Source organism: Thalassophryne amazonica, chromosome 1, assembly GCF_902500255.1.
Source record: "Thalassophryne amazonica chromosome 1, fThaAma1.1, whole genome shotgun sequence".
NCBI lineage: Eukaryota > Metazoa > Chordata > Actinopteri > Batrachoidiformes > Batrachoididae > Thalassophryne > Thalassophryne amazonica.
In genome coordinates, this window is record NC_047103.1 from 52,681,657 (window position 1) to 52,708,147 (window position 26,491).

The following is a 26,491-nucleotide window of genomic DNA, read 5'->3' on the forward strand; positions in this document are numbered from 1 at the left end:
TTAGGTGTGGTTTTTCCGGCTGAATGATTCTGCTTTTCTCTCTCTGGCCGAGGTGCAAAGGGAAATACGCGAGAGTGGTATCTGTGGCCAGCGGGATGCTGGACTGATGGTGGGATCCCATGCATGAAATTGTTGCAGCTGATGTTTTGTTTTTTCCAGACTTTATAAAACTTTGTAAAAAACCTGCAACTGTTAGAATGGCCTAAGCAGTGGGTCACCCCTTTGAGTCTGGTCTGATGAGGGTTTTTTCCTCAGTATCATCAGAGGGACTTTTTCCTTACCACTGTCACCTGTGTGCTTGGTCTAGGGGTTGGTAAGGTTGGACCTTACTTGTGTGAAGCGCCTCGAGGCAGCTTTGTTGTGATTTGGCGCTATATAAATGTAATAAATGTAATGTAAATCCTATGTATACGGAATAAGAATTGTTATCAAAACAGAACTTAATCACAGCCAATCAATATAAACTGCAGGTAACTCGGTACAGCAAGCATATGTTCTTATTTACAATTTCTAGAAGGGTGGCAACAGCATGTCATTTGCAGCAATATAACTGCTTCATGTTCACTATGGGTACATCTCTTCAAGTAATGATGAATGCACATACATTTCCAGATTTACTGTACTAGCCAAAATATGAGAAGCAGAACCCCCCCCAGAAAATACAGGGTCATATTATCACTGACTAGGCTTTCACATATTGCATCCAACCACAACAGTGGACAGCATCAATAATCTTCAAACAACTTTTTATTCACAGCCAACCACAACATCAAAACAGATCAGTCGGTGAGATATCATTTATGCTCATTGTACAGAATGTTGCCTCTTCATTTTAACACCACAAGATCACCACAAGAACCAGTATAGAACATTCTTAAATAACAGAATAAATCATATTGAATTAAACATTACAGTTCCATTACAGAATCCATTGAACATTTGTCGGAATTAAGAGCCAATTTTTTTTTTAAGGATTAGGCGGGCTGTGATTCAAGCTGACTTGGATTTCAACGAAACATGGCTCAGAGATGGAACCTACCAAGAAACAAACTTTCCCAAATTTTTCGACCAAAAACCAAATGGTGACCCTTGCCAGGGGTCATCAAGGTCCAAGGCAAAAATACGCAAAAACTGATATTTCATTAAATTCCCATCTTTCAAGTGGTGAAACATTCAGCGCCATCAAGTCCCCAAGCCAGTTTAACTATCAAATGACATAGGGAGGCGAACTCTTTCACCTTGTATACATATTAGGTTGGGGAGATCAATGGCGCTGAATATAGGGGGCGCTCAAAGTCTGGTCATTTTGTGAAATAGTCTGTATTTAAAAGGCCCATAACCCTCTGGCACCATCAAGACCCCAACCAGATTTCAATGTTATCAACAAATATAGGCCCTACGCTATTAAATGCAACTGAAAAAACATTGGGGTCTTGGTGTCGCTGACGACCAGGGGGCGCCAAAGTACTTGACGTGCCCAATTTTGAGGAAGTTTAGTGCCACGTGGTGGCCTGCACCATCAACCTTTGTTAATGAAATTTGCAGGAGTGGATAAACTAACATCTCTACTTTATATGGGGTAGAGTGGAGTCTATCCCAGCAGTCATAGGGCATGAGGCAGGGCACACCCTGGACAGGATGCCAGTCTATTGCAGGGCATATTAAAACAGGAATGGCCATTATGTAACATGAATGTCACACATTCTGTGACTGAGCCCTATGTATTTCTTAATGTGATGGACTGAAAATGTAACATAGAAGACAAAATTTTTCAGTCTCACTGTTAAACCTGAAACGACGCCAAAAGTGCCTTCAAAATTTAAACCCTCATGACTTACAGGCAAAATCTGTTCACAAATACAAGAGTACTTCCAAGCTCCAAGATATACAGCTGCATTCTAAGAAATACGCACATTACACGCAACCAAAAATATTGATAACCCTGCTGTAAAAACATGAATTATTCAGCATTAGGAGACAGTATATTCACAACAGTCCAAGAAACACACAAGAGAAAGTACATCATTTCCCAAAGGCCCAGGGGACGAGTCGACCATACCTACAGTTCCTTTATCATCAGCTTAGCCATGACTACTGAGCACTGCTCTGATTTCTCATTAGCTTTGCACCAACCATCAATAATTCAGTCCTCAAACAATCATCACATACGCGCACGCACGCACGCACACACACACACACACACGCACACACGCACACACACACGTACACACGCGCACCACACACACACACACACAACACACACACACACACACACACACACACACACACCACACACACCCACACACACACACACCACACACCACACACACACACACACACACACAGAGGGGAGTGAGGCTGAGATTTGTTGAGAAAAGTAGTACAGTCAGTTTTCACACATAGCAAAGCAGCACTTCAGTCACAAAAGGTACTCATCTGTTGGTTTGCTTAAACCACTAAAATTTCTTGTTCTAGAAAAAGGAAAACATACTTTTATAAAATTTGTGTAACCCTGATAAATGTAACAGTTTTCTCAATGTAAAAGACTACAGTTCTGCAATTACAGTTTTGTAAGATAAACACCATGCATTCTGATTTCAAAAAGCCACCTTCAGAACACACACACACAAAATCCATTTCTAGTTCACTATCATTTCTCATATGTTGCTTTCTCAACACACACACACACATGCACACACCTTCTTCCTTCTATCTCCATGGTAGCAGAGAGAGGACATGCACTAGCATATGGCTCATCATTCTCACTCTGCCTGCAAGGCTTGGCTCTCTTGGGGGTATCTACACCTCTCTCATCTCTCCTTTGTTCAGTTCAACAGCAGCTCCTATTATCCATGCAACTGCCTTGTCCTGTTGTTCCTACGTACTCAGCCATGTATAAAAACAAAAAATAGCTTCATTAGAATCTATGCAAATACTTCTTTGTCGTGAAGGGGAAAACCACAGTTTCTACACAAACGCACCACAAAACACATGAAAAACAATCAATAGGTGGCTAATGGAAAGGTAGATCTTCTGCAAAACTCAAGTAAAACTGACACGTCATTGTTTTCAGGCACTCAAAATTGACCAGCCTGCATTTTGTGATCATATAGGACATGTACGCTGTTTCTAAAAATGCATTTGCCAAATATTAAGATATAACTTGAAGTCCCTGACTACAAAAAAATGAAAGAAACATCAACAGCAAAGCCCAACAGTGAGTGTAGGTAATTTTGTGTAACTCTATGCCATACTGTGGTTTATCACCAATGTGTAAAAAACTACAGTTCTAAACAGGAGTCTTGAATATGTGTTTAATAGTTTGCTTGTTGTCCTTCATGACAGGCTGAGGATGTCAGTCTACACACTAGGCTGACAGAAAATTCTGTCTCATAAAATCATAGGGTTTCAGAAGCAAAACATTCGGTATGCTTACTCCAGCTTACTCTTTTTCTCATTTTCACTCCTTTCAGCAGCAGGCCTGACCTGAGCTCTGTGCCAAACCCGAGTAAACTGGCCAAATCCAACCAGGATTGAACGGCCAGAGAACTACAGGGTACCTTTTCAAATGTCACAACTGTTTCAAATAGAAATATAGCTTCTGTCAGCTTGGGTTAATGACACACAGGCAGTGGGAAGCCAGTTTTTAATGTGTATGAAAAAGGTAATTAATATGTTTTAAGCACAAAAGCTCACAAATCTGAATTATGACTGGATATATGGCATAAATATTTTCTCATGTTATCTGTAAGGTCCTGTGTGGACATGGGACCTAAAACAGCAAACATCTGCTATTTAACCCATATAAACACTCGGACAGGAGGCAAGTAGAGCAGAAAAGGGCAACAGAGTCGTGGAAGTTTTCAGTTTTGCAATGAGCTGGAAAGCAGGCTATGTAAACAAGGCAGCTGTAGTTTCCTTCTTCATTTCAAAAACGTAAGTGATTCTAATGCTCAGTGTCCTCATTTGAGTTTCCTCACAAGGAATAGCACTGCAAAGAAGCATTCGCGGAAAAGCAAACAGACCTGTTCAGCACGATCGTATCCTGAGTCTTGTTTCTCTGTCTTGACAAGGGGATGTTTCCCTCCATCAACCTTCACTTCCCCAGGCTCCAGCTTAGGGACCTTGTCTGTCAATACAGTATCATCCTTATCGAGTAGATAGCGTAGCAAGGCATTGTCCTTCTTCTTAGGGCTCAAAGGCTCCTGCTTGGGAGTAATTTCTGCCCCAGTGGATGCACCACCAGCACCCTGGGTTTGGTCTGTGCCCAGCTCTTTGCCTGTGGCTTCTGCAGTTATTTTGGCCAGATCTACAGGAGATGCACTGTTCTGAAGTAACTGGTGAAGGATCTTGTGTTTTTCTTTCAGGGAAGAAGCATGAGCGTTTCCTCCCACATGACCACCTCGAGCAACCGCCCCGACTTGGTCCTTGCCATCTCCACCTGCGTTAGGGGACAGAGGAGTCTCCAAAGGCTCCGACTTGGTCGTGAGCAGTTGCAGCAGTTTGGTGTGGCCCTTGTTGTCATGAAGACGACTGTGAGGGTCATGGAGCTCAGGGGGGCTTTCACTGTCCTCTTTGGGCTCAGCTAGGCCGCTCTCAGTCTGGGCCTGGGTGTGTCCTTGAACCAGCTCTGCATGAGGGCCAAATGGTTCATCTGTATTGCCAGTGCCAATGCTGCTACCTCCAAGTTTTGGCATTAGATGAGTATTAACCACAGACCCTGGTGTGATCCCAGCTGGGGAGCCTATCTTTTGGTCTGAAGATGCCAATGTGTTTGCATGAGAAGGTCCATGTCCATGTCCAATACTGTGACACTCACTAAGGGCCTGTAGTGCTGACAAAGAGCTGCTAGTGTAGCTGCCAGGATGGGTGCTAGTCGTGCTACTACCTGCATTTCCAGGACCTCCCCCACACATCCCAACTGGAGAGGGTGAGTGCAGCCCTCCTGCTACACGAGGGCTACCTGCTCCCCCAGGGCTACCGCGGTGCCTGGGCGACAGCATAGAGTTCTGCTGAGGTGGATGGGGTCCACCAGCTGGGCTAGGACTGGCCCGAGAGGGGCTGTTCTTCCGCCAGTTGGGGCCCTGTTGTGGCTGTTGTATGCCACCAGAATGATTATGCGGTGGGGGGCAGCCAAAACGGTAGCCCTGCATGTGACTGCCTGTGGCTGTTGATTCTCTGGGGCCAGCAGAGCCAAGAGGGGAGAAAGGTGTGCTGTTGCTGCTGATGTCCTGGCCTTGAGGCCCTGAACCTGGCAAACTTCCAGGGGTTGGAGGAGTCATGGAGGGGGTAGAAGGGTTTGGTGGTTTTGGAGCCATCCCTGTAGTTTGGTTGCCAGGGCCCATATCCTGTCCCATTCCACATACTGTCGGTTCCCTGCAAGTTAAACAGAGACACACACACAGATAACACAAATGTAAGTTAACAGTTTATTACAACAAAAAAGGGGTCTGTGGTTTATCTTGTGTTACCTGGACATTGTTCTAAAAAGCAACAATGACAATTTTGGCTACTGAGATGAGATATACTTTACTGATCTCACAAATCAGACAGCAATTAGTCCACAATTATTACTTGTTTACCATAATAATGGCACACATCAGAATTAAAGACAGCACATACACATTTGACATTGTTTATGTGCACTAAATTTGAAGAAGTGCGTTATCCGAATTGAGGCAAGTGTGTGAAGGTCACGTAGCAAACCTGAGTTGCACCACCGTCAGCTTGGGGGGAGGAATGGGAACCAGCTGCAGCTAAAACCGCGCCGCCCCCCCAGAAGGGAAGGGATGACGTGAGCAGAAGATGGAGTGGGGCATGCTTTAGTCCTGTGAAACAGTTTGTCTTTGTGGGTTGAGATAATCAATCAATCAATCAACTTTTTTCTTATATAGCGCCAAATCACAACAAACAGTTGCCCCAAGGCGCTCCATATTGTAAGGCAAGGCCATACAATAATTATGAAAAACCCCAACGGTCAAAACGACCCCCTATGAGCAAGCACTTGGCCACAGTGGGAAGGAAAAACTCCCTTTTAACAGGAAGAAACCTCCAGCAGAACCAGGCTCAGGGAGGGGCAGTCTTCTGCTGAGACTGGTTGGGGCTGAGGGAAAGAACCAGGAAAAAGACATGCCGTGAAGGGGGGCAGAGATCGATCACTAATGATTAAATGCAGAGTGATGCATACGGAGCAAAAAGAGAAAGAAACAGTGCATCATGGGAACCCCCCCACAGTCTACGTCTAAAGCAGCATAACCAAGGGATGGTCCAGGGTCACCTGATCCAGCCCTAACTATAAGCCTTAGCGAAAAGGAAAGTTTTAAGCCTAATCTTAAAAGTAGAGAAGGTATCTGTCTTACAAACCCTAGGAACTACAAGTAAGCCCGCAGTCTGAGAGCGAAGCGCTCTAATGGGGTAATATGGTACTACGAAGTCCCTAAGATAAGATGGGACCTGATTATTCAAAACCTTATAAGTAAGAAGAAGAATTTTAAATTCTATTCTAGAATTAACAGGAAGCCAATGAAGAGAGGCCAACACGGGTGAGATATGCTCTCTCCTGCTAGTCCCCGTCAGTACTCTAGCTGCAGCATTCTGAACCAACTGAAGGCTTTTTAGGGAACTTTTAGGACAACCTGATAATAATGAATTACAATAGTCCAGCCTAGAGGAAATAAATGCATGAATTAGTTTTTCAGCATCACTCTGAGACAAGACCTTTCTGATTTTAGAGATATTGCGTAAATGCAAAAAGGCAGTCCTACTTATTTGTTTAATATGCGCTTTGAATGACATATCCTGATCAAAAATGACTCCAAGATTTCTCACAGTATTACTAGAGATCAGGGAAATGCCATCCAGAGTAACGATCTGGTTAGCCACCATGCTTCTAAGATTTGTGGGCCAAGTACAATAACTTCAGTTTTATCTGAGTTTAAAAGCAGGAAATTAGAGGTCATCCATGTCTTTATGTCTGTAAGACAATCCTGCAGTTTAGCTAATTGGTGTGTATCCTCTGGCTTCATGGATAGATAAAGCTGGGTATCATCTGCGTAACAATGAAAATTTAAGCAATACCGTCTAATAATACTGCCTAAGGGAAGCATGTATAAAGTGAATAAAATTGGTCCTAGCACAGAACCTTGTGGAACTCCATAATTAACTTTAGTCTGTGAAGAAGATTCCCCATTTACATGAACAAACTGTAATCTATTAGACAAATAGGATTCAAACCACCGCAGCGCAGTGCCTTTAATACCTATGACAAGCTCTAATCTCTGTAATAAAATTTTATGGTCAACAGTATCAAAAGCAGCACTGAGGTCCAACAGAACAAGCACAGAGATAAGTCCACTGTCCGAAGCCATAAGAAGATCATTTGTAACCTTCACTAATGCTGTTTCTGTACTATGATGAATTCTAAAACCTGACTGAAACTCTTCAAATAGACCATTCCTCTGCAGGTGATCAGTTAGCTGTTTTACAACTACCCTCTCAAGAATCTTTGAGAGAAAAGGAAGGTTGGAGATTGGCCTATAATTAGCTAAGATAGCTGGGTCAAGTGATGGCTTTTTAAGTAATGGTTTAATTACTGCCACCTTAAAGGCCTGTGGTACATAACCAACTAACAAAGATAGATTGATCATATTTAAGATTGAAGCATTAAATAATGGTAGGACTTCCTTGAGCAGCCTGGCAGGAATGGGGTCTAATAAACATGTTGATGGTTTGGATGAAGTAACTAATGAAAATAACTCAGACAGAACAATCAGAGAGAAAGAGTCTAACCAAATACCGGCATCACTGAAAGCAGCCAAAGATAACGATACATCTTTGGGATGGTTATGAGTAATTTTTTCTCTAATAGTCAAAATTTGTTAGCAAAGAAAGTCATGAAGTCATTACTAGTTAAAGTTAATGGAATACTCAGCTCAATAGAGCTCTGACTCTTTGTCAGCCTGGCTACAGTGCTGAAAAGAAACCTGGGGTTGTTCTTATTTTCTTCAATTAGTGATGAGTAGAAAGATGTCCTAGCTTTACGGAGGGCTTTTTTTTTTATAGAGCAACAAACTCTTTTTCCAGGCTAAGTGAAGATCTTCTAAATTAGTGAGACGCCATTTCCTCTCCAACTTACGGGTTATCTGCTTTAAGCTACGAGTTTGTGAGTTATACCACGGAGTCAGACACTTCTGATTTAAAGCTCTCTTTTTCAGAGGAGCTACAGCATCCAAAGTTGTCTTCAATGAGGATGTAAAACTATTGACGAGATACTCTAACTCCCTTACAGAGTTTAGGTAGCTACTCTGCTCTGTGTTGGTATATGACATTAGAGAACATAAAGAAGGAATCATATCCTTAAACCTAGTTACAGCGCTTTCTGAAAGACTTCTAGTGTAATGAAACTTATTCCCCACTGCAGGGTAGTCCATCAGGGTAAATGTAAATGTTATTAAAAAATGATCAGACAGAAGGGAGTTTTCAGGGAATACTGTTAAGTCTTCTATTTCCATACCATAAGTCAGAACAAGATCTAAGATATGATTAAAGTGGTGGGTGGACTCATTTACTTTTTGAGCAAAGCCGATAGAGTCTAATAATAGATTAAATGCAGTGTTGAGGCTGTCATTCTCAGCATCTGTGTGGATGTTAAATCGCCCACTATAATTATCTTATCTGAGCTAAGCACTAAGTCAGACAAAAGGTCTGAAAATTCACAGAGAAACTCACAGTAACGACCAGGTGGACGATAGATAATAACAAATAAAACTGGTTTTTGGGACTTCCAATTTGGATGGACAAGACTAAGAGACAAGCTTTCAAATGAATTAAAGCTCTGTCTAGGTTTTTGATTAATTAATAAGCTGGAATGGAAGATTGCTGCTAATCCTCCGCCACGGCCCGTGCTACGAGCATTCTGACAGTTAGTGTGACTCGGGGGTGTTGACTCATTTAAACTAACATATTCATCCTGCTGTAACCAGGTTTCTGTTAGGCAGAATAAATCAATACGTTGATCAATTATTATATCATTTACCAACAGGGAATTAGAAGAGAGAGACCTAATGTTTAATAGACCACATTTAACTGTTTTAGTCTGTGGTGCAATTGAGGTGCTATATTATTTTTTCTTTTTGAATTTTTATGCTTAAATAGATTTTTGCTGGTTATTGGTGGTCTGGGAGCAGGCACCGTCTCTACGGGGATGGGGTAATGAGGGGATGGCAGGGGGAGAGAAGCTGCAGAGAGGTGTATAAGACCACAGCTCTGCCTCCTGGTCCCAACGCTGGACAGTCACAGTTTGGAGGATCCAAGAAAATTGGCCAGATTTCTAGAAATGAGAGCTGCTCCATCTAAAGTGGGATGGATGCCGTCTCTCCTAACAAGACCAGGTTTTCCCCAGAAGCTTTGCCAATTATCAATGAAGCCCACCTCATTTTTTGGACACCACTCAGACAGCCAGCAATTCAAGGAGAACATGCGGCTAAACATGTCACTCCCGGTCTGATTGGGGAGGGGCCCAGAGAAAACAACAGAGTCCGACACTGTTTTTGCAAAGTTACACACGATTTAATGTTAATTTTAGTGACCTCCGATTGGCGTAACCGAGTGTCATTACTGCCGACGTGAATTACAATCTTACCAAATTTACGCTTAGCCTTAGCCAGCAATTTCAAATGTCCTTCGATGTCGCCTGCTCTGGCCCCCGGAAGACAACTGACAATGGTTGCTGGTGTCACTAACTTCACATTTCTTAAAACAGTCGCCAATAACCAGAGTTTGATCCTCGGCGAGTGTATCGTCGAGTGGGGAAAAACGGTTAGAGATGTGAACGGGTTGACGGTGTACACGGGGCTTCTGTTTAGGGCTACACTTCCTCCTCACAGTCACCCAGTCAGCCTGCTTTCCTGACTGCCCGGGATCTGCCAGGGGGGAACTAACGGCGGCTAAGCTACCTTGGTCCGCACCGACTACAGGGGCCTGGCTAGCTGTAGAATTTTCCACGGTGCGGAGCCGAGTCTCCAATTCGCCCAGCCTGGCCTCCAAAGCTACGAATAAGCTGCACTTATTACAAGTACCGTTACTGCTAAAGGAGGCCGAGGAATAACTAAACATTTCACACCCAGAGCAGAAAAGTACGGGAGAGACAGGAGAAGCCGCCATGCTAAATCGGCTAAGAGCTAGTAGCTGCGCAACCTAGCGGATTCCTAAAAACACACAAAGTGAATAATGTGTAAATAATTTAGAGGTGATTCAGCAGAAGGAGTGCCCCAATCAAGGCACCAAACAGGCCATGAAGCAGCACAGGCAACGCACGACAACAGCGAACGCACGACAACGGTGCTAAAATAAAATAAAAATCGACTAAACACGCTGTGGAGCAGCACAGATAACGCATGACAACAGTGCTAAAAAAAAAAATAAAAAAATAAAAACGAAAGCGTTAGCAAGCTAGTTAGCTTGCCAATGCTGATGAAAGTTAGCTGATAAAAGTGCTCCGTCGCGATGTTTCGACCGTTAGAGGTCTTCCTTAGGCGTTGGAGCACAGTAAAAAAGTAAAAAAAAAGTAAAAAGGTAAAAAAGTCTTGAAAAAGACTGTTAGTTCAAGTCCAAAGCAGCAGGTAGCAGTCTCTGTGTAAACAGTCCCAACAGAGAGCCAAAATTCTGATGCAATCTCACTCCGAAGACCAAGTCAGCAAAGTCCACGTTCCGCTTCCTGAATGATCTATAAGATAAGAAAACAGCCAAATGTTCACCAAGGCCAAGACATTCCTCTGGAGGAAAACAGCAGGGCAATTTGTCCTTTGGCTGACAAGCCTGCCCTGTTGTGGTTTGAGCAGTGAAAAAACACTTTTTACAGCTTCACTTGAACAACCAAATCCCAATTATAAATTAAGAATATTCCCTGGCCTCCGAAATCTTCATCTTCATCTGCAAGGTGCGCATCTGCTACAAGATGTCATCCAATTTGCGTCTGAGTTCAAGAGTCATTGCAGTCTGAGAATGCACTGCCTTGCCCACCTCGTTAATTATGACGGACAAGTGAGGGGCCGTGGTTCTTGATGCCGCCATCTTGCCAATTTTCCGGTGGATCAGGGCAGCACATAAGCCAAAAAGTACCAGCCCTGCTACCATAAGACCAAATATGAATAAATCCTCGACGTCCTTAACAGAGAAAGGCGCAAAGCATGCAACACGACACGACTCCCAGGAATCAAGAACATAGCCCGCAGGATACGTTCCATCTGGGCAGGTCGGATCCCCCGGTCCTGACCTACTTGTAGAAAAGATGGTATCAATAGCGTTCAGAGACCAGCTGATCAATTCCATGGTTAACCCAATAGTAGTCCAATAGATCCAGTATCCAATATAATTTGAGGAATTCACAAGTCTCGTGAAGTAGGGACTTGAAGGTTAAAGCAGAGAGCAGAGATAAGGGAGAGTGGAGGAGATGCGACCGCCCTCGTCGGAGTCCCAAGTTGTTACCCAAGCTGAGCACCAAATATTGAATTTCAGTCAGTTTGATTATAATGAGGTGTTAGCAGATTTCTCTCTAGTACACCCCATCCAGTTAAAACTAAAATGACTTCAATGCAAGATAAAACCAAGCTTAAATGGGAAATATCAGGTTTTACAGCAGGGCAATGTATGTATATCCCACAAACATATCTACTTTTTTCAGGTAAATTGGATAGCAAGACATACCTTTGTAATATGTGAAGAGACATATAGAGCTGGGGTTCATTGGTTGTCGGAAACCGCACCAATTTACTCTTGGTATGGGCTGACACAATGGTTCCATCGTAGAGGGAAAAACGATAAATGGGGCTGAATGCCTGGCCATGGCGCAACACTGAGCACACAAAATTACACATTATGAGCAACTGTGGAGTGGCTTATTTGATTTTCTTTGGGTTCTGCTGTAAGTGCAACAAGTATTACATATTGATTTTAAACAAGGGTCAAAAGCACTTAAAAAAAAGATGAAATCACTTTCACACAAGCAGCTAACCTCTTGAGTAGTTTTTCAGTTAAATGAGCAAGAGGAGATATAAAATTAGTTATTTGCGGCCAGTCTCATGAAAAACAAAAATTTCAGTCAAGTGTTTTTGAAGGTGGTGACATTACCTTCCTGCTGGTGTCTCTTGGCAAAAGACATCTCTCCATCATTCTGCAAGTGGAACCTCTGGATGCAGCGCCTCACGAGATCCTCCCAGCCTGGCTTCATGGACGCTCGAAGCAGACTGGTATCCAAGGACGTTATTTTACCTAAACAGTCAACACAGAAGAAATGGATTAGGGAGATTTCACTTTGACATGGCAAGAGGAATTTACAGGTATATACACACACACCAACCACACAACCAAGGTTTCTCTCCCTAAGGTAAATGCTTATTCAAGTAGAGCAGATGTTTTGCTGACTAACAGGTGTTTCGCAAACTGATGGCCAAAGTTGGTTGATTGCTTTTGGTTCAAGATTTAGTCTGTTAACATTTTTACTGCAATCACTCCAAATTCTTGCCTCATAGCAAGAAGGCTTTGTAGTCCATGAGCCAGGAGTCAATTTTGACCTAAACATTACCACTGAAGAGGACTAAACAACACTTACAATCCAGCCTCAGTGTACCATGGCCTACACGAAAATGTATGCTAGCCATCCCAGGGTGGCAGTTATAGCCAGGTAGCCAGGTCAATGAAGAATTACACAGAGGTCAAAATTTAAAAATGCTCTAATCATAATGAAGTGTACACCACATTATTTGTCTGATCATAATTCCAAAATTTCAACTGAAAAGAAAATGCTTGTTATCCAAACAAAAGAAAATGTTTGTTATTTTTCCTTTCCGAAACAATTAGTATGACTACAACTACAAAATGAACTAGGACTGCAAGCAGTCATATACGGGCCCTCGTTCCGCGCAACCGCCTACCCAGGCCACTGGGTCCCCTTGTGACCACATGTGGGCATGTGCATGCAGGGGTAGCCACTCATCACACAGTTAAAATTTTAAACAAATCACACAATGCATCAAGGAGTTATGACATGTTGATTGTTCATCCACTAGGGGGTGCTCAGTGTACTAACAGAGGGGCTGGGTGTGTTCAGGGGCCAACCGTCATCATACATGTGAAGTTTCAAGTCAATCAGGCAAAGCATGAAGGAGTTATCATGACTTGATGTTCCATGGCAAAGGGTCAAAATGGCGGCACCATAGCGGCCACACCCTTCAACATAGAGAAAAGCTTTCGATAACCTTTGTTCAGTATCATCTTTGGATGCTGTCAAAGAAATTTGAAGTGCATTGGACATCCCTAGGAGGAGTTTGTGCAAATACAACATGTGGAAATCATTTCAAAATGAGAAGAAAATGCAAAAATGGCCGACTTCCTGTTTGGAGTAGACTCATGGTGCAAGAGAGTTTTTTGTACGTCTATGCAAGTCACAGATGTGTACCAATTTTCATCTCCCTACTCCAAAAAAACCCCTATGGGGAGGGGTTTTGGAAAGTTTCAAGGGGGCGCTATTGAGGCATTTTGCCCCAGCCCACGGGCGATGCCCCTATGAATTGTAAGAGGTTGTCGTACTTGACCTGTGTTTCAATTTTCATGATGATATGACAAAATTAAAGCCGTCAAAAGGAAGAACCTAATTTCATGGCGAATGGGCAATATTCGGCACGCCGCCACACGGATGCCGTTACTCGTAACTTCACAGCGATCATCGCCTATGTTCACCAAGTTGATCTGCATGTTTTAGAAGTGGAAGGAAGTTGATGGGGTTAAATATGTGACTTCAGTACCTGTTTAAGTATAATGTTCATATGGCGAAGGGTCAAAATGGCGGCACCATAGCGGCCACACCCTTCGATATACAGAAAAGCTTTCGATAACTTTTGGTCAGTATCGTCTCTGGGTGATCTGGAAGAAATTTGAAGTGCATTGGACAAAATCCCTAGGAGGAGTTCGTTCAAATACAACATGTGGAAATTACGCCAAAATGAGAAGAAAATTCAAAATGGCCGACTTCCTGTTTGGAGTAGACCCATGGTGCAAGAGACTTTTTTGTACATCTATGCAAGTCACACATGTGTACCAATTTTCATCTCCCTACTCCAAAAAAACCCCTATGGGCGTTTATCGCCTATGTTCACCAATTTGTTCTGCATGTTTTAAAAGTGGAATGAAGTTGATTGGGTTAAGTATGTGACATCAGGACCTCTTAAAGTAAAAACAGGACATTTCCCGCCACCACCGGGGGGTGCTATGGCGGAGGTGGGAACTTAAGATATGTAGACGTTCAGGGCGGAGCCCTCATCATGTCCAGCAAGTTTGAAGGATCTACGATAAAGTATGTGGGCGTGACAGCCGTTCGAAGTGAAATGGCGTGCTCCGAAAAGCTCGCCAAAGTTTGACGACCCCTAGCAGCCACACCTTTTGACTTAATTAGAATCTTTTGATAACTTTTGATCACCATTGTGTTGTGATGATTTTGACCAAATTTGAAGTCGATCGGATGAAATCCCTAGGACGAGTTCGTTCAAATGTAAGTAGTGGAAATGGCCAAAAATGGCAAAAATTTGCTCAAAATCGAAACTTAAAATCAAAATGGCCGACTTCCTGTCGATATTTCACCATGACAGTAAGAGACTTTTTCATGCATCCTGCCATGGTAAATATGTGTACCGAATTTCGTGAGGCTACGACAAAAAAAGCCCAATGCGGAGGGGTTTTTGAAAATTTCTAGGGGCGCTATTTCGCGAATTCGCTGCGACCATGTGCGACGCCCCCAAAATACCGAATTTCGGATCCGGCCGGATGACTTCGGAACGTTTGGTGAGTTTTTGAGCACGGGAACAGGCCGAAATTTTGATTTCAAGAGTGAGAATAATAATAACTAGGACTGCAAGCAGTCATATCCCGTATATGACTGCTTGCAGTCCTAGTTATTATTAACTAGGACTTATTATTAACTCGTTCCGCGCGACCGCCTACCCAGGCCAGTGGGTGCCCTTGTGACCACATGTGGGCATGTGCAAGCAGGGGTAACCACTCATCACACAGTTAAAATTTTAAATCACACAATGCATCAAGGAGTTATGACATGTTGAGGGAGGTGTTCCAGGCACGTCCATCTGGGAGGAGACCCTGGGAAAAATCCAGGACTAGGTGGAGAGATTATATCTCCACACTGGCCTGGAAATGCCTCGGGATCCCCCAGTCAGAGGTGGTGACTGTGGCACAGGAAAGGGAAGACTGGGGTCCCCTGCTGGAGCTGTTGCCCCCGCGACCCGAACCCAGAAAAGCGGTTGAAGATGAGTGATGATAATACTAATAATACTAATAACAATATTGATGATAATACTAATAATACTAATAACAATATCCTCTGTTTTGTGGGACTAAGTGCACAGCTCAAAAGATCCGTGCAGATTTCGGTCTAAATTAATAACGTCAGAGCGAACACCCTTTTAAATCAAATGACACCTCGTTCCAAATGTTATAAAACAAAAACTACAACCGACCAAACCTGTTTTTCCTCCAAAATGAGACATCCTCCGTTTCATATGAATTACATCTTGATGTGCAGCCAGCTGTAAGACCTCAGCTCAGAGTCTATGGAGCTACATTTGTGTCAGTAATATCTGAAAGCAAACGCTTTTGACAAAAACTAGAGATTTTGTTTATTTCTATTTCTGTCCAGAGATCAAAGATCCATCATGCACGTCAAGGATCCAGTGACCATGTACAGATATTATTGATTTTTATTCATGTCCAGAGATCAAGGATCCAGGGACCAATTTCATATTTATTTACTTTAAGACTCAATAAAATGTTGCTGACATAGAAAACCTGTTAAACCTACTTTTAGTACACAGAAAATTCACAAGCAGTATTGATAAGGGAATCGATAAAGAATCAGATCATAAGCGGAATCGATAATGGCATCGATATCGATAAAGTCTAATCAATACCCATCATTAATTGTATCATACCAAAGAGCATCGTATCACATTGTGAGGAATTGACTCGCCATTAAATACATATCAAATCGCATCGAATTGGGAACAGGGGTGAATTGTATTGCATCGTCATGTATCGCCATATGAACTGTATCACTGGTAGTGTATCGAATCGTCAGTGATGAGAGTCACATGTCTAATAATAATAATAAAAAAATAAAAAATAAAATATATATATATATATATATATATATATATATATATATATACTCAACAAAAATATAAACGCAACACTTTTGGTTTTGCTCCCATTTTGTATGAGATGAACTCAAAGATCTAAAACTTTCTCCACATACACAATATCACCATTTCCCTCAAATATTGTTCACAAACCAGTCGAAATCTGTGATAGTGAGCACTTCTCCTTTGCTGAGATAATCCATCCCACCTCACAGGTGTGCCATACCAAGATGCTGATTAGACACCATGATTAGTGCACAGGTGTGCCTTAGACTGTCCACAATAAAAGGCCACTCTGAAAGGTGCAGTTTTGTTTTATTGGGGGGGGGATACCAGTCAGTATCTGGTGTGACCACCATTTGCCTCATGCAGTGCAACACATCTCCTTCGCATCATCCGTGAAGAGAACACCTCTCCAACATGCCAAACGCCAGCAAATGTGAGCATTTGCCCACTCAAGTCGGTTACGATGACAAACTGGAGCCAGGTCGAGACCCCGATGAGGACGACGAGCATGCAGATGAGCTTCCCTGAGACGGTTTCTGACAGTTTGTGCAGAAATTCTTTGGTTATGCAAACCGATTGTTTCAGCAGCTGTCCGAGTGGCTGGTCTCAGGCGATCTTGGAGGTGAACATGCTGGATGTGGAGGTCCTGGGCTGGTGTGGTTACACGTGGTCTGCGGTTGTGAGGCTGGTTGGATGTACTGCCAAATTCTCTGAAACGCCTTTGGAGACAGCTTATGGTAGAGACATGAACATTCAATACACGAGCAACAGCTCTGGTTGACATTCCTGCTGTCAGCATGCCAATTGCACGCTCCCTCAAATCTTGCGACATCTGTGGCATTGTGCTGTGTGATAAAACTGCACCTTTCAGAGTGGCCTTTTATTGTGGGCAGTCTAAGGCACACCTGTGCACTAATCATGGTGTCTAATCAGCATCTTGGTATGTCACACCTGTGAGGTGGGATGGATTATCTCAGCAAAGGAGAAGTGCTCACTATCACAGATTTCGACTGGTTTGTGAACAATATTTGAGGGAAATGGTGATATTGTGTATGTGGAAAAAGTTTTAGATCTTTGAGTTCATCTCATACAAAATGGGAGCAAAACCAAAAGTGTTGCGTTTATATTTTTGTTGAGTGTATATGTGTGTACTTGAAACATGCTATGCCAGTCTTATGTGCAAACCATGTCAGTCTTATATGCAAAACCATGTCAGAATAGTATCTTTGTTTCTGCAAGTTTGTATTTTTATCAGCATTTACTTGTTTACAACACCTGTTTCTTGGTTGTCACATTTGGAATTTTCTGGGACTGCAGTTGCCCAGATTTGAAACCAAAAACAGTTGCCTCTAGGGACTAGTGTCTCCACATAAGTATCAATGGACCATATGCTAATATTATAATATAATTATAATAATATAATAATAATAATATAATTTGAGGGAAATGGTGATATTGTGTATGTGGAAAAAGTTTTAGATCTTTGAGTTCATCTCATACAAAATGGGAGCAAAACCAAAAGTGTTGCGTTTATATTTTTGTTGAGTGTATATATATATATATATATATATATATATATATATATATATATCATTTTGACCTCTGTGTAAGTCTTCATTCACCCTTACCTGGCTAAAGCTACCACCCTGTGATGGCTGTCATAAATTTTTGTGCAGCCATGGTATAACAAGGCCGGACTATAAGTGCCGTTCAATCCCCTTACGTGGTACCGAAAACCAGCGTGGCCCATAGACTATTGCGTTTCTCAACAAAGCTGGCTCATTTTTTGTGTAGTTTACATGTTTCTGCAATGTCTACATGGGTTTTCTCTGTGCACTGTGGTTTCCTGCCTCCATTCAACCATACACATTAGGTCAGGGGTCACCAACCCTGTTCCTGGAGGGCACCTGCCCTGCATGTTTTCTAACTCTCCTTGTTCCACTCCCAGACAATTAACTATCAGGTGTGCTCAGCCAATCAAGAGCTGGAAAACACCACTTTTAAAAAAAATCAGGTGTGAGTGAGTAGGTAGATGTGGAAAACATGTAGGATAGGTGCCTCCAGGAACAGGGTTGCTGGTGACCCCTGCATTAGGTTAATGCATCCACCACCCATGTATACATGTAATGTGTCCATGGGTGCTGTACTGTGGCCGCAGACTACTCATAGTGGCTAAACTGTGTCTAATTTTGGATGGCTCAAATGCAATCTTCCTATAGTAACAGTTTTGACAAAAAGTTCTGAAGATGTCTGGGGACACAGTCCTGGGGCAGTGACAGGCCAGGGATCAAGGAGTGGAGTGCCTTTACAATCCTGGAATTTGAGCATTTTTTTAGGGCAATTCCAATTGTTAATTTTTATCAAGTCTCCCTGGGGCAAAGATATTCATATGTAGTTTCCCAAACAATTTTGTGACTGTAGGTAGGTCCCAGCCCTTATTGATGACATACACAAATCATTTCACCTCTCAAGAAAAATGATCAATTTTCTTGATTCTCAGTTATTTTTATGAGCCCTGCCTGTTTTTTTTTAACCAAGCTGTTCCCTGAAAAACTACATCAGCTTCACTGATAAGTTTCTTTTCCTGGATGAATGATCGTATTTGTTCATTTTAAAGAACCTACCATAAAATTGAGTGTTTGTGGTAATCCACCCAACTACAAGTTCGCTATCAGTATTTAAAAGAAAATTTCACAGATTATAACAAAATTGTTAAAGGCTGCATATTTCTCTAATCTTGTGTCATGGGATGTAATCCCAAAATCCTGTTTGATAACATCAGTAACCATCTCTCCAGCAACACCTGAATTCTAATCTTTTGACTTGGTAATTGCAACAACTGTCACTCCTATATTCAAAACAACTTACATATGAGCACATATTCACACCCCCCCCCCAAATAAAATTAACAATGCTTTAGTTTCTCCCCGGTATCACTAAAACAGTTTATAAAACTGGGTAACACAGAAATTCTGCTCTGCTCCCCTTGGCATGATACCCACTTGTGTTTAGAAATGTTACAGATTTCAGTGATCCTTGTGTGCTCACTATAACTGATAACTTGACATATGGTCATGTATCATGTTACTTCAACAAAGCTGCTGTTTATCCACTTTTCCAGAAAGCACATCTTGACCCTGCTTGCTCCCAGAACTAAAGGTCCATTTCCAAGCTACCTTTTATATGTCAGGCCTTAGAAAAACTGGTTGCTAAGCAGCTTACAGCTGTCTTAGATGAACAATGCTTTTGAGAAGTTTCAGCCTGATTTTGGTCAGCTGCCTTCAAAAGAAACTGCTCTTGCCAGTCTTGAATAATCTATTGAAAAGATGATTTATGCTCATAGTTAAATACTGATACAGATGTAGACTTTGTCCACACACTGCATTCACTATGTCTATTTTTGTGTCACTTTTCTGAAAGCTTAGAGATACAGATGAATTGGAGCAGTACCACTACAAATTATGAGGTCAGTGAAGCCAACAGTTCAAGCTAGACAAAACTTGAGGCAAAAAGGACAAGAAATTTAACAATGGTGGAATATTTCAAACAGTTTTGTATAAACTTATGATTTATTTCAAGTTCACACAAACTGTTGGCACTGCCGCCCATGTTTTCTCTTTTGTAGTATACACCCACTGTCAGAAATGTTGGGGTGATAGTTGACAGTGGTTTTAATTTCGACAAACAAATAGACTCTGTGGTCAAATCAAGCTTTTATCAACAACGGCTTTTAGCGAAGGTGAAGCCGTTTTTAAAATAGTGTAGATCTGGAAAAAGCCATTCATACTTTTATTAGTTCTCGGCTGGACTACTGCAATGGGTTTTGCAATGGACTCTCCTAGTCTTCTCTCAGTTGACTTCAACTGGTCCAAAATGCTGCAGCACGTCGAATACACGTAGATGCGACCACATCACCTCAGTCCTCCACACTCTGCATTGGCTTCCAGTTTGGGCTAGAACTGATTTTAAAATTCTTATGTTTGTTTTGAAAGCATTGAATGGTTTGGCCCCACCATACTTAGCCGAGCTTCTGACACACTGGGACCAAACCAGAGTTTTAAGGTCCTCTAACCAGTCTGCACTAGAGGTTCCGAAGTCCAAATACTACCACTGGGGAGACCGGGCTTTCTCTGTGGCCGCACACAGACTGTGGAACAAGCCCCCCTGTGGTCTGCACCACCACCAACCTGGGTCTTTTTAAATCTAAATTAAAAGTCTTCCTTTTTAGAATGGCTTTTGCGCAACCACCAGCGCTCTGACAATTTATTCGGTTCTTAACTGCAAATATTTTGGAAGTATATTTTTATTGATGTGTCAGTTTTAAATTTGCTTTATTGTCGCATTGTCTTAAGTTATTCTCTATGTTTTTTATCTGACTGTGAAGCACTTTGGTCACCCTCTGGGCTTTGGAAAGGGCTATATAAATAAACTTTGATTGATTGAATGATTGATTGATTATGCAGTATATAGACGATTATGACTTCTTTGATGGCTGGTATGTTTGATGGTATCCGTAAAAGGTATTGTCACACTATGGTGGGTTGAGTAAACAGATTACCAATGGATTGAAAGAATTTATCCTGTGGCAAAAATCGCTTATAGCTGTGTCACATCATAAGTGAGAACAAAAAAATTAGTTGCATATTTAAATATTTGGTACGTTGGCAAATTTGTCAGTCTCCCGGGGAGTTGGAGTGCTAATGGACAGATGACGTCACATTTCCACAGAGATCTGTTTAAATCCAGCATGTGCGAGGACAACAAACTCCACCGCACCTCCTTGTTAAAAGAGAGAGAGAGAGCGAGAGAGAACGAGCTCTGTCTTTTTCTTCCAAGACATAGAGCTGCGTTGGTCCTTGTGTAGGTTGTGCTGGAGCTTTGGCCAATCAGAAGCCCAGAATGAACCATTAGACAGCCGCAGGATAAATAAAAAACAAGCAGAGGACAAAATGGTTGACAAATGTGCAGGCAGGAGGAAAGTTATCAGACTGGCCATTGCACATTACTATTCGTATGCTTCACAGTGACTCACATCTCCAGTTTCTTTTTCAGCATACCGCCAATGAATGGAGGGAAGTGGAAACAGAAGGTCCCAGTGACACATGGGAGAAGGGCTGCCTTTCCTCTACATCCTTCTCCAAGTACCAGTGAGACTGACAAGGACCAGGCAGCAGAGGAGCCAAAACAGCATGATGAATCAGAGCAATCAGCTAGGGACCCTTCTACCTCCTCCCACTGTGATAAAGCCTAGTCAGAAGACTAGTCAGAAGCCAAATGGACAACCACAGGTAAAGAATGCATGAGTGCCATAGAAGTATACACATACAAGGCAAAGCACATAAGACGAGGAAAACAAGCGCACAACCACAAAGGAAGCTCTCTGTCCAATGTTGTTCAAAATTTTGGGTGTGCAGCATGTATTTACATTCCACCAGCATGTAAACTGTTTGGTTTAAAAGTATTTCTGCTTTTACATCCTCCCACCTTCATTACTCAATTTACCTTTTGCCTATCTTAACAATACATCGAACTCTGTACAAGTAGTCAACAATTCTATTACCAAACCTCTGACCAAGTCATCCAGAAGGTTGCCTGTCAATCCTGATTTCTTTTTATTTGGCATTATTTTGACTCACATTGGGCAAAGTTTGGTACAAACATGACAAGACCTTTATGACAGGAGTCATTCCTGTCTGATATTTGGCATCTGGATATTTGGCATCAGCTGTCCTATCTGATATACTCCTGATATTTGGCATCTGGTAGGAATTAATTGCCAAAGCAAAGTTGAAATTACATATGCAGTCTCTCACACTTAAATTTTACCTGTTATTTAGTCTTTACAGATGGAGAGCAGTTGCCCAAATTTGAAGTCATAGCAAGTCCCACTGCCAACGAAAATGATCCACAGAGGCTTTGCAGTCACGTGACCTGGCCACTTCCGGGCCACTCCCCATCACCATGCTGCCGGTCATGCGCAGGGCTTCCAGGATTATTTACACGAGAAACAACAAACATACTGCAAAGCGTCGGGCAAGATTTGAGAAAAACTCATGTCTGAACCTGACAGCAGAGTAAGTGAACATATCAGGCAACTTTCTGGCACTGAATTACTGTGATACAAGGACAAAATTGCCGTTTTTTTGGATGCTTGTACGCAGCAGTTGACTGGACCTGGAGCGACATTGTTATCGCCGCACGTGTAAGTACCCTCTGGATTTAATAAGTTCATTGAGGACTGCAGACTTGCATATTCACAATCGTATTTAGTCAAAATGTTATTCATTAACTTTACTGAATGTTGTGTACACTGCTGTGTGATTGTGGAGAAAAACCGAGCGTAGTCTCACTCTCGTCTTCGTGGTCCCCTCATGGCTTCCGTAGCGACACAAGTAATGTTTCTGTGGTGCATTTATTTATTTATTTTTTGACTATTGCTAAACCTACCATTTGTGATATTTTTTGTCATTAACTTTATTGAATGTTGTGTACGCTGCTATGCGATTGTGGAGAAAAACCAGGCGAGTCTCTTTTTTTGGGGGGGGGGGCTTCCTTAACAAAAGGAGTAATGTTTTAGTGGCACGTTAGTTTTTTTTTTTTATTATTTTACTATTTCTAACCCTACTGATGATGTAATAGTGGAGAAAACAGCAAAAAACACAGGAACGATGAGTTGAGATGGGTTGTTTACACAGCCAAATGTATTGTGACTGGCTAAACTTGACTTGCAGCTATGGGTGGTACCGCTCTGCACGTGACCTGTGACATCACGAGCAAAGCCTCTATCATTGGAATACCTTTGAATGACAGTACCTAAACTTCTATTTGTACCCTCAAAAAATAACTTCCCTGCTCATGGACAAAAATTACATGTGCCACTTTAAGTAAGTGTCGTAACACTGTGTAACCTTGTTGGAAACCTCACTACTTTAGCCCTGCATTGCAAAATTATGAACACAATATAAGGCAAAGTCACTTGACATGACACTAAACATGACACTACGGAGTCTGGCCAGTTGCAAAATATTAACGTCAAATTCATGTTTGAAAGTTAACCAAATTTGTCTCAGTTCAGTGTACTTAACAATATTGTCACCTATACAAACCACTTACTGGAGTGTACCAGCTTTTACAGCGTTTTTCTTTTTAAGTCTAAAAAAGAAAAATAATTTGGTACAAATGGTCCATGTTATTTTTGTTGTCAGATCCTATCTGCGACTGCTTTTTGTACCTTGCAGATCCTGGCGTGTGGTGAAGCTCTCATGCGTTGGGAGGATGGGCCGTTCTTTCATGGGCACCCTGCGAGCCACGCAGATCAGGCATGACTGAAAATCTGAGGACAAGAGTGGGGGAGGTGGAAGGAAACAGATAAAAGTGGAGACAGGGAAAAGTGTAGGAAAAAGAAAAATTGAAAAGGTGTCAAAGATGCAACAGAGGATTGAGACAGGATGAAGGGGTGGAACAGCAAAAAAAGGGAAGAGAAAAGAGGATGGGTGAAAATGGCAAGAGGTGGGGGAGAGAAAATGAAATGCACGTTATTCCCAGGCAGCATAATTAATACAGTTATTAATGAGCATGGGGATCAGGACTCTACTCCTTTCATGAGCAGGCGCAGCGATTGCTGTCAAGGGAAATGATGAAGTGTGACCTTTATAGGTGTGCACGTACATGTGCGAGTGCATGCATGTGTGCTCACGTAAATGTGTCTGATTGTTCACAAAGTGCCAACACTTTCCCTGGCTCAACACTCTAGACAGTCATCCCTCAATCATGATATCTGCTTAAGACACACTCATATGAACAATACTGCCAAGTCCAGTACTGGGTCAAGCCCAAAAATCCAGACATCTAACTTTCTTGTGCCAATAATACCCACAATCCCGCATGCTTCTGGCAAAGGTGCCTGGGATAACGCACACACTCCTCACATTCTGAACTTGTAAACAAAGACTCTTGGGTGGTCCAGCTTTTAAATTGGTGACTTTCTCTTGATGTTCTTGCTTCCAGTTCTGCTTCTCCTTCCTTCCTTTTTTGTCTTGATAGCTGGCTAAATCCCTGCACACACACACTCTTACACTTCTGGCCTGAATTATACTTGCAAAACTACAGTTGGCAAGAAACCCAGAGAGATAGCGTGGAAGGAGACTATATTTAGGGGTGAAATTTTGTGTTCATTGAATATTTAGTTGAATTTGTGAGGTGAAGAATATTGTACTTGCTCACAGTGTTCTTTAAAGTACTGAATAATTTTAATAATAGGCTTTGGAAATAAACTGAAATTAGAACATTGAACATTCATAATAAAATACAACAAAACCACTGGAAATGCCCAGAAAACTCTCAATGATGAAGAAAGCAGGGAAGATGGAATTTAAAATATATCAAGAGGAATAGGAACAACAGATGTTTACACTTACGACGACAGATGAAATAAAGCTCCAGTCGTTCTCTGCTCTCATTTCCCCATTACTTGTTATACTGGAGCCACAGACCCACATCTAAGAGGAATGATCATGAATATGCTTTAACAAAAGCCACCCAGTGTTTTGTTTCCCATGTGCCACTTCTCAGGAATTTCATTGTGTGGCACAGTGTTGTTTGTGATCAGTTACATACAGCATATCACTTTTCGCACACAAAGCCAGTTGTAAGCTTCAGAACATCTCAAGTTTACAAAGTTGTAATTGTTTATTCATAATAAATTCACTGAGTTTGAACCTAAATTACCATCTACCCTTTCAAAAAAAAAAAAAAAAAAAAAAAAAAAAAAAAACAGTTTATTTTAGTTGTCCTAGGATATACCCCCCCCCCCCCCCCCCAAAACCCCATTATGTTCTCAAAACTCCGTCTTGGCAAGATATGTTTGTCAGTATATTTGTTTGTTTGTAATCACTGTATTTTTCACCTTTAACTTGCTGTGCAGCACAGTTTACATCGCAGACTTCTGCAACTTCACATATAGCAGCCCTAGTAAGGTACCTTTCAGTAATCAAAGGATCAATCTCAAGGTCAAAGGTCAAGGTCACAGGAAGGCTAAACACTAAATTAAGCTTTCCTTTCCTGGTCGCAATTTTTGAAATTTTGCCTCTAAATTTGGCATGTACATAGTGATAGGCATTGCTTATAAGCCATTACCTGGGATAAGCAATTGACCTTCAGGATTTCGCTTGAGGTCAAAAGTCACCTAAATTAGGTCAAACTTCAGATTACAGTAAGTGTCATGTAATATACCAAATTAATATTTTATAATTACATTAGTACTTGCAGAATATAGTTATATGATTAGTCAGGGCTCAACATAGACATTTGCCCACTGGCCTGGCATTGATTTGGCCCACTATCGGGCCATTACGGGCCAGTACAATTTATCAAATGATGGCCCGCTCGGGCCACTACAAAAATACGCAAAATTCTATTTATTTTCCCACATTTTGCGGCGGCAAAGTCGAATTTCTTCACATCTCCGTGTCATCAAACTTCACCAAGTCCACCATGTTTGCTTTGGTCTTCTTCTTCTTTGTTTGTTTTGGTCTAGCACCAAGGACCACATCTCGCATCTTGGGCTGGATATCGTTAAGAAATGATTCGATCCACCGATATCAATAGTCTTTTTGCTTAACGATTCCCTTATCGGTCCTTCAGAGCGGCCGTTGATTTTGAGGGTCTTTGTAGGGAAAATGATCATGTCTCTACAATGATTGCAGACCCTACAGCGGGTCTGTAATCAACTGCTTCTGCAGAGCGACTGCACTTTGAAGCATGAAGCAATGCTTGGATCCGCTGGGTAGTTGGACTTTATCTTAATTTTTCCCCGCTAAAACCCCAAAGAGCATATGCCTGTGAGTAATATATACCCTTTTATGTTAAACCGATCTGTTATGGTCTTCTGAAAAAGTTGATAGATGTATTTTATAACTTAAAAATGGGGCCGATGCTAACGCGTTAGCATGTCTATGGCATTTTCAATGTTAAAGTTAGCATTAGCTGTTGGCATTTCAGCACGTTTGTATGCATTTGTTTTCTGTATAATAATTAATGGCTCAGCACTTGTCGTAAAAGAGTCAAATGTATTAAAAATTGTAATTTTTTTAAATTTATTTTTATTTATATATTAATAATAATAGCAACAACAACAACATTAGTAATAATAACTTCAGAAGCGGCAAGTCCGCTTCTTAACTCCTCTCAAAGCCATTAAAATATCTCAATCGTGACTGAGTAATTTTTGTGCAGATTAAAGTCGCTAAGTGGGATCTTGTCTTGTTGCAGTCAAGAAACGAGAATCG

The 26,491-nt window shown here is 41.8% G+C and overlaps 1 protein-coding gene across 1 annotated transcript in view; it reads right to left on the reverse strand.

Annotated features, from left to right (window-relative positions):
* ncoa2 (nuclear receptor coactivator 2) overlaps window positions 1–26,491 on the reverse strand; it is a 296,306-nt gene that overhangs the window by 79,391 nt on the left and 190,424 nt on the right. Inside the window, exons 8-11 of the mRNA XM_034169909.1 lie at window positions 23,437–23,538; window positions 12,127–12,267; window positions 11,704–11,851; window positions 4,026–5,376 (exon numbers count right to left, since the gene is read on the reverse strand). Of these exons, the coding sequence (XP_034025800.1) occupies window positions 4,026–5,376; window positions 11,704–11,851; window positions 12,127–12,267; window positions 23,437–23,538 (1,742 nt within the window). The remainder of the gene's footprint in view (window positions 1–4,025; window positions 5,377–11,703; window positions 11,852–12,126; window positions 12,268–23,436; window positions 23,539–26,491) is intronic.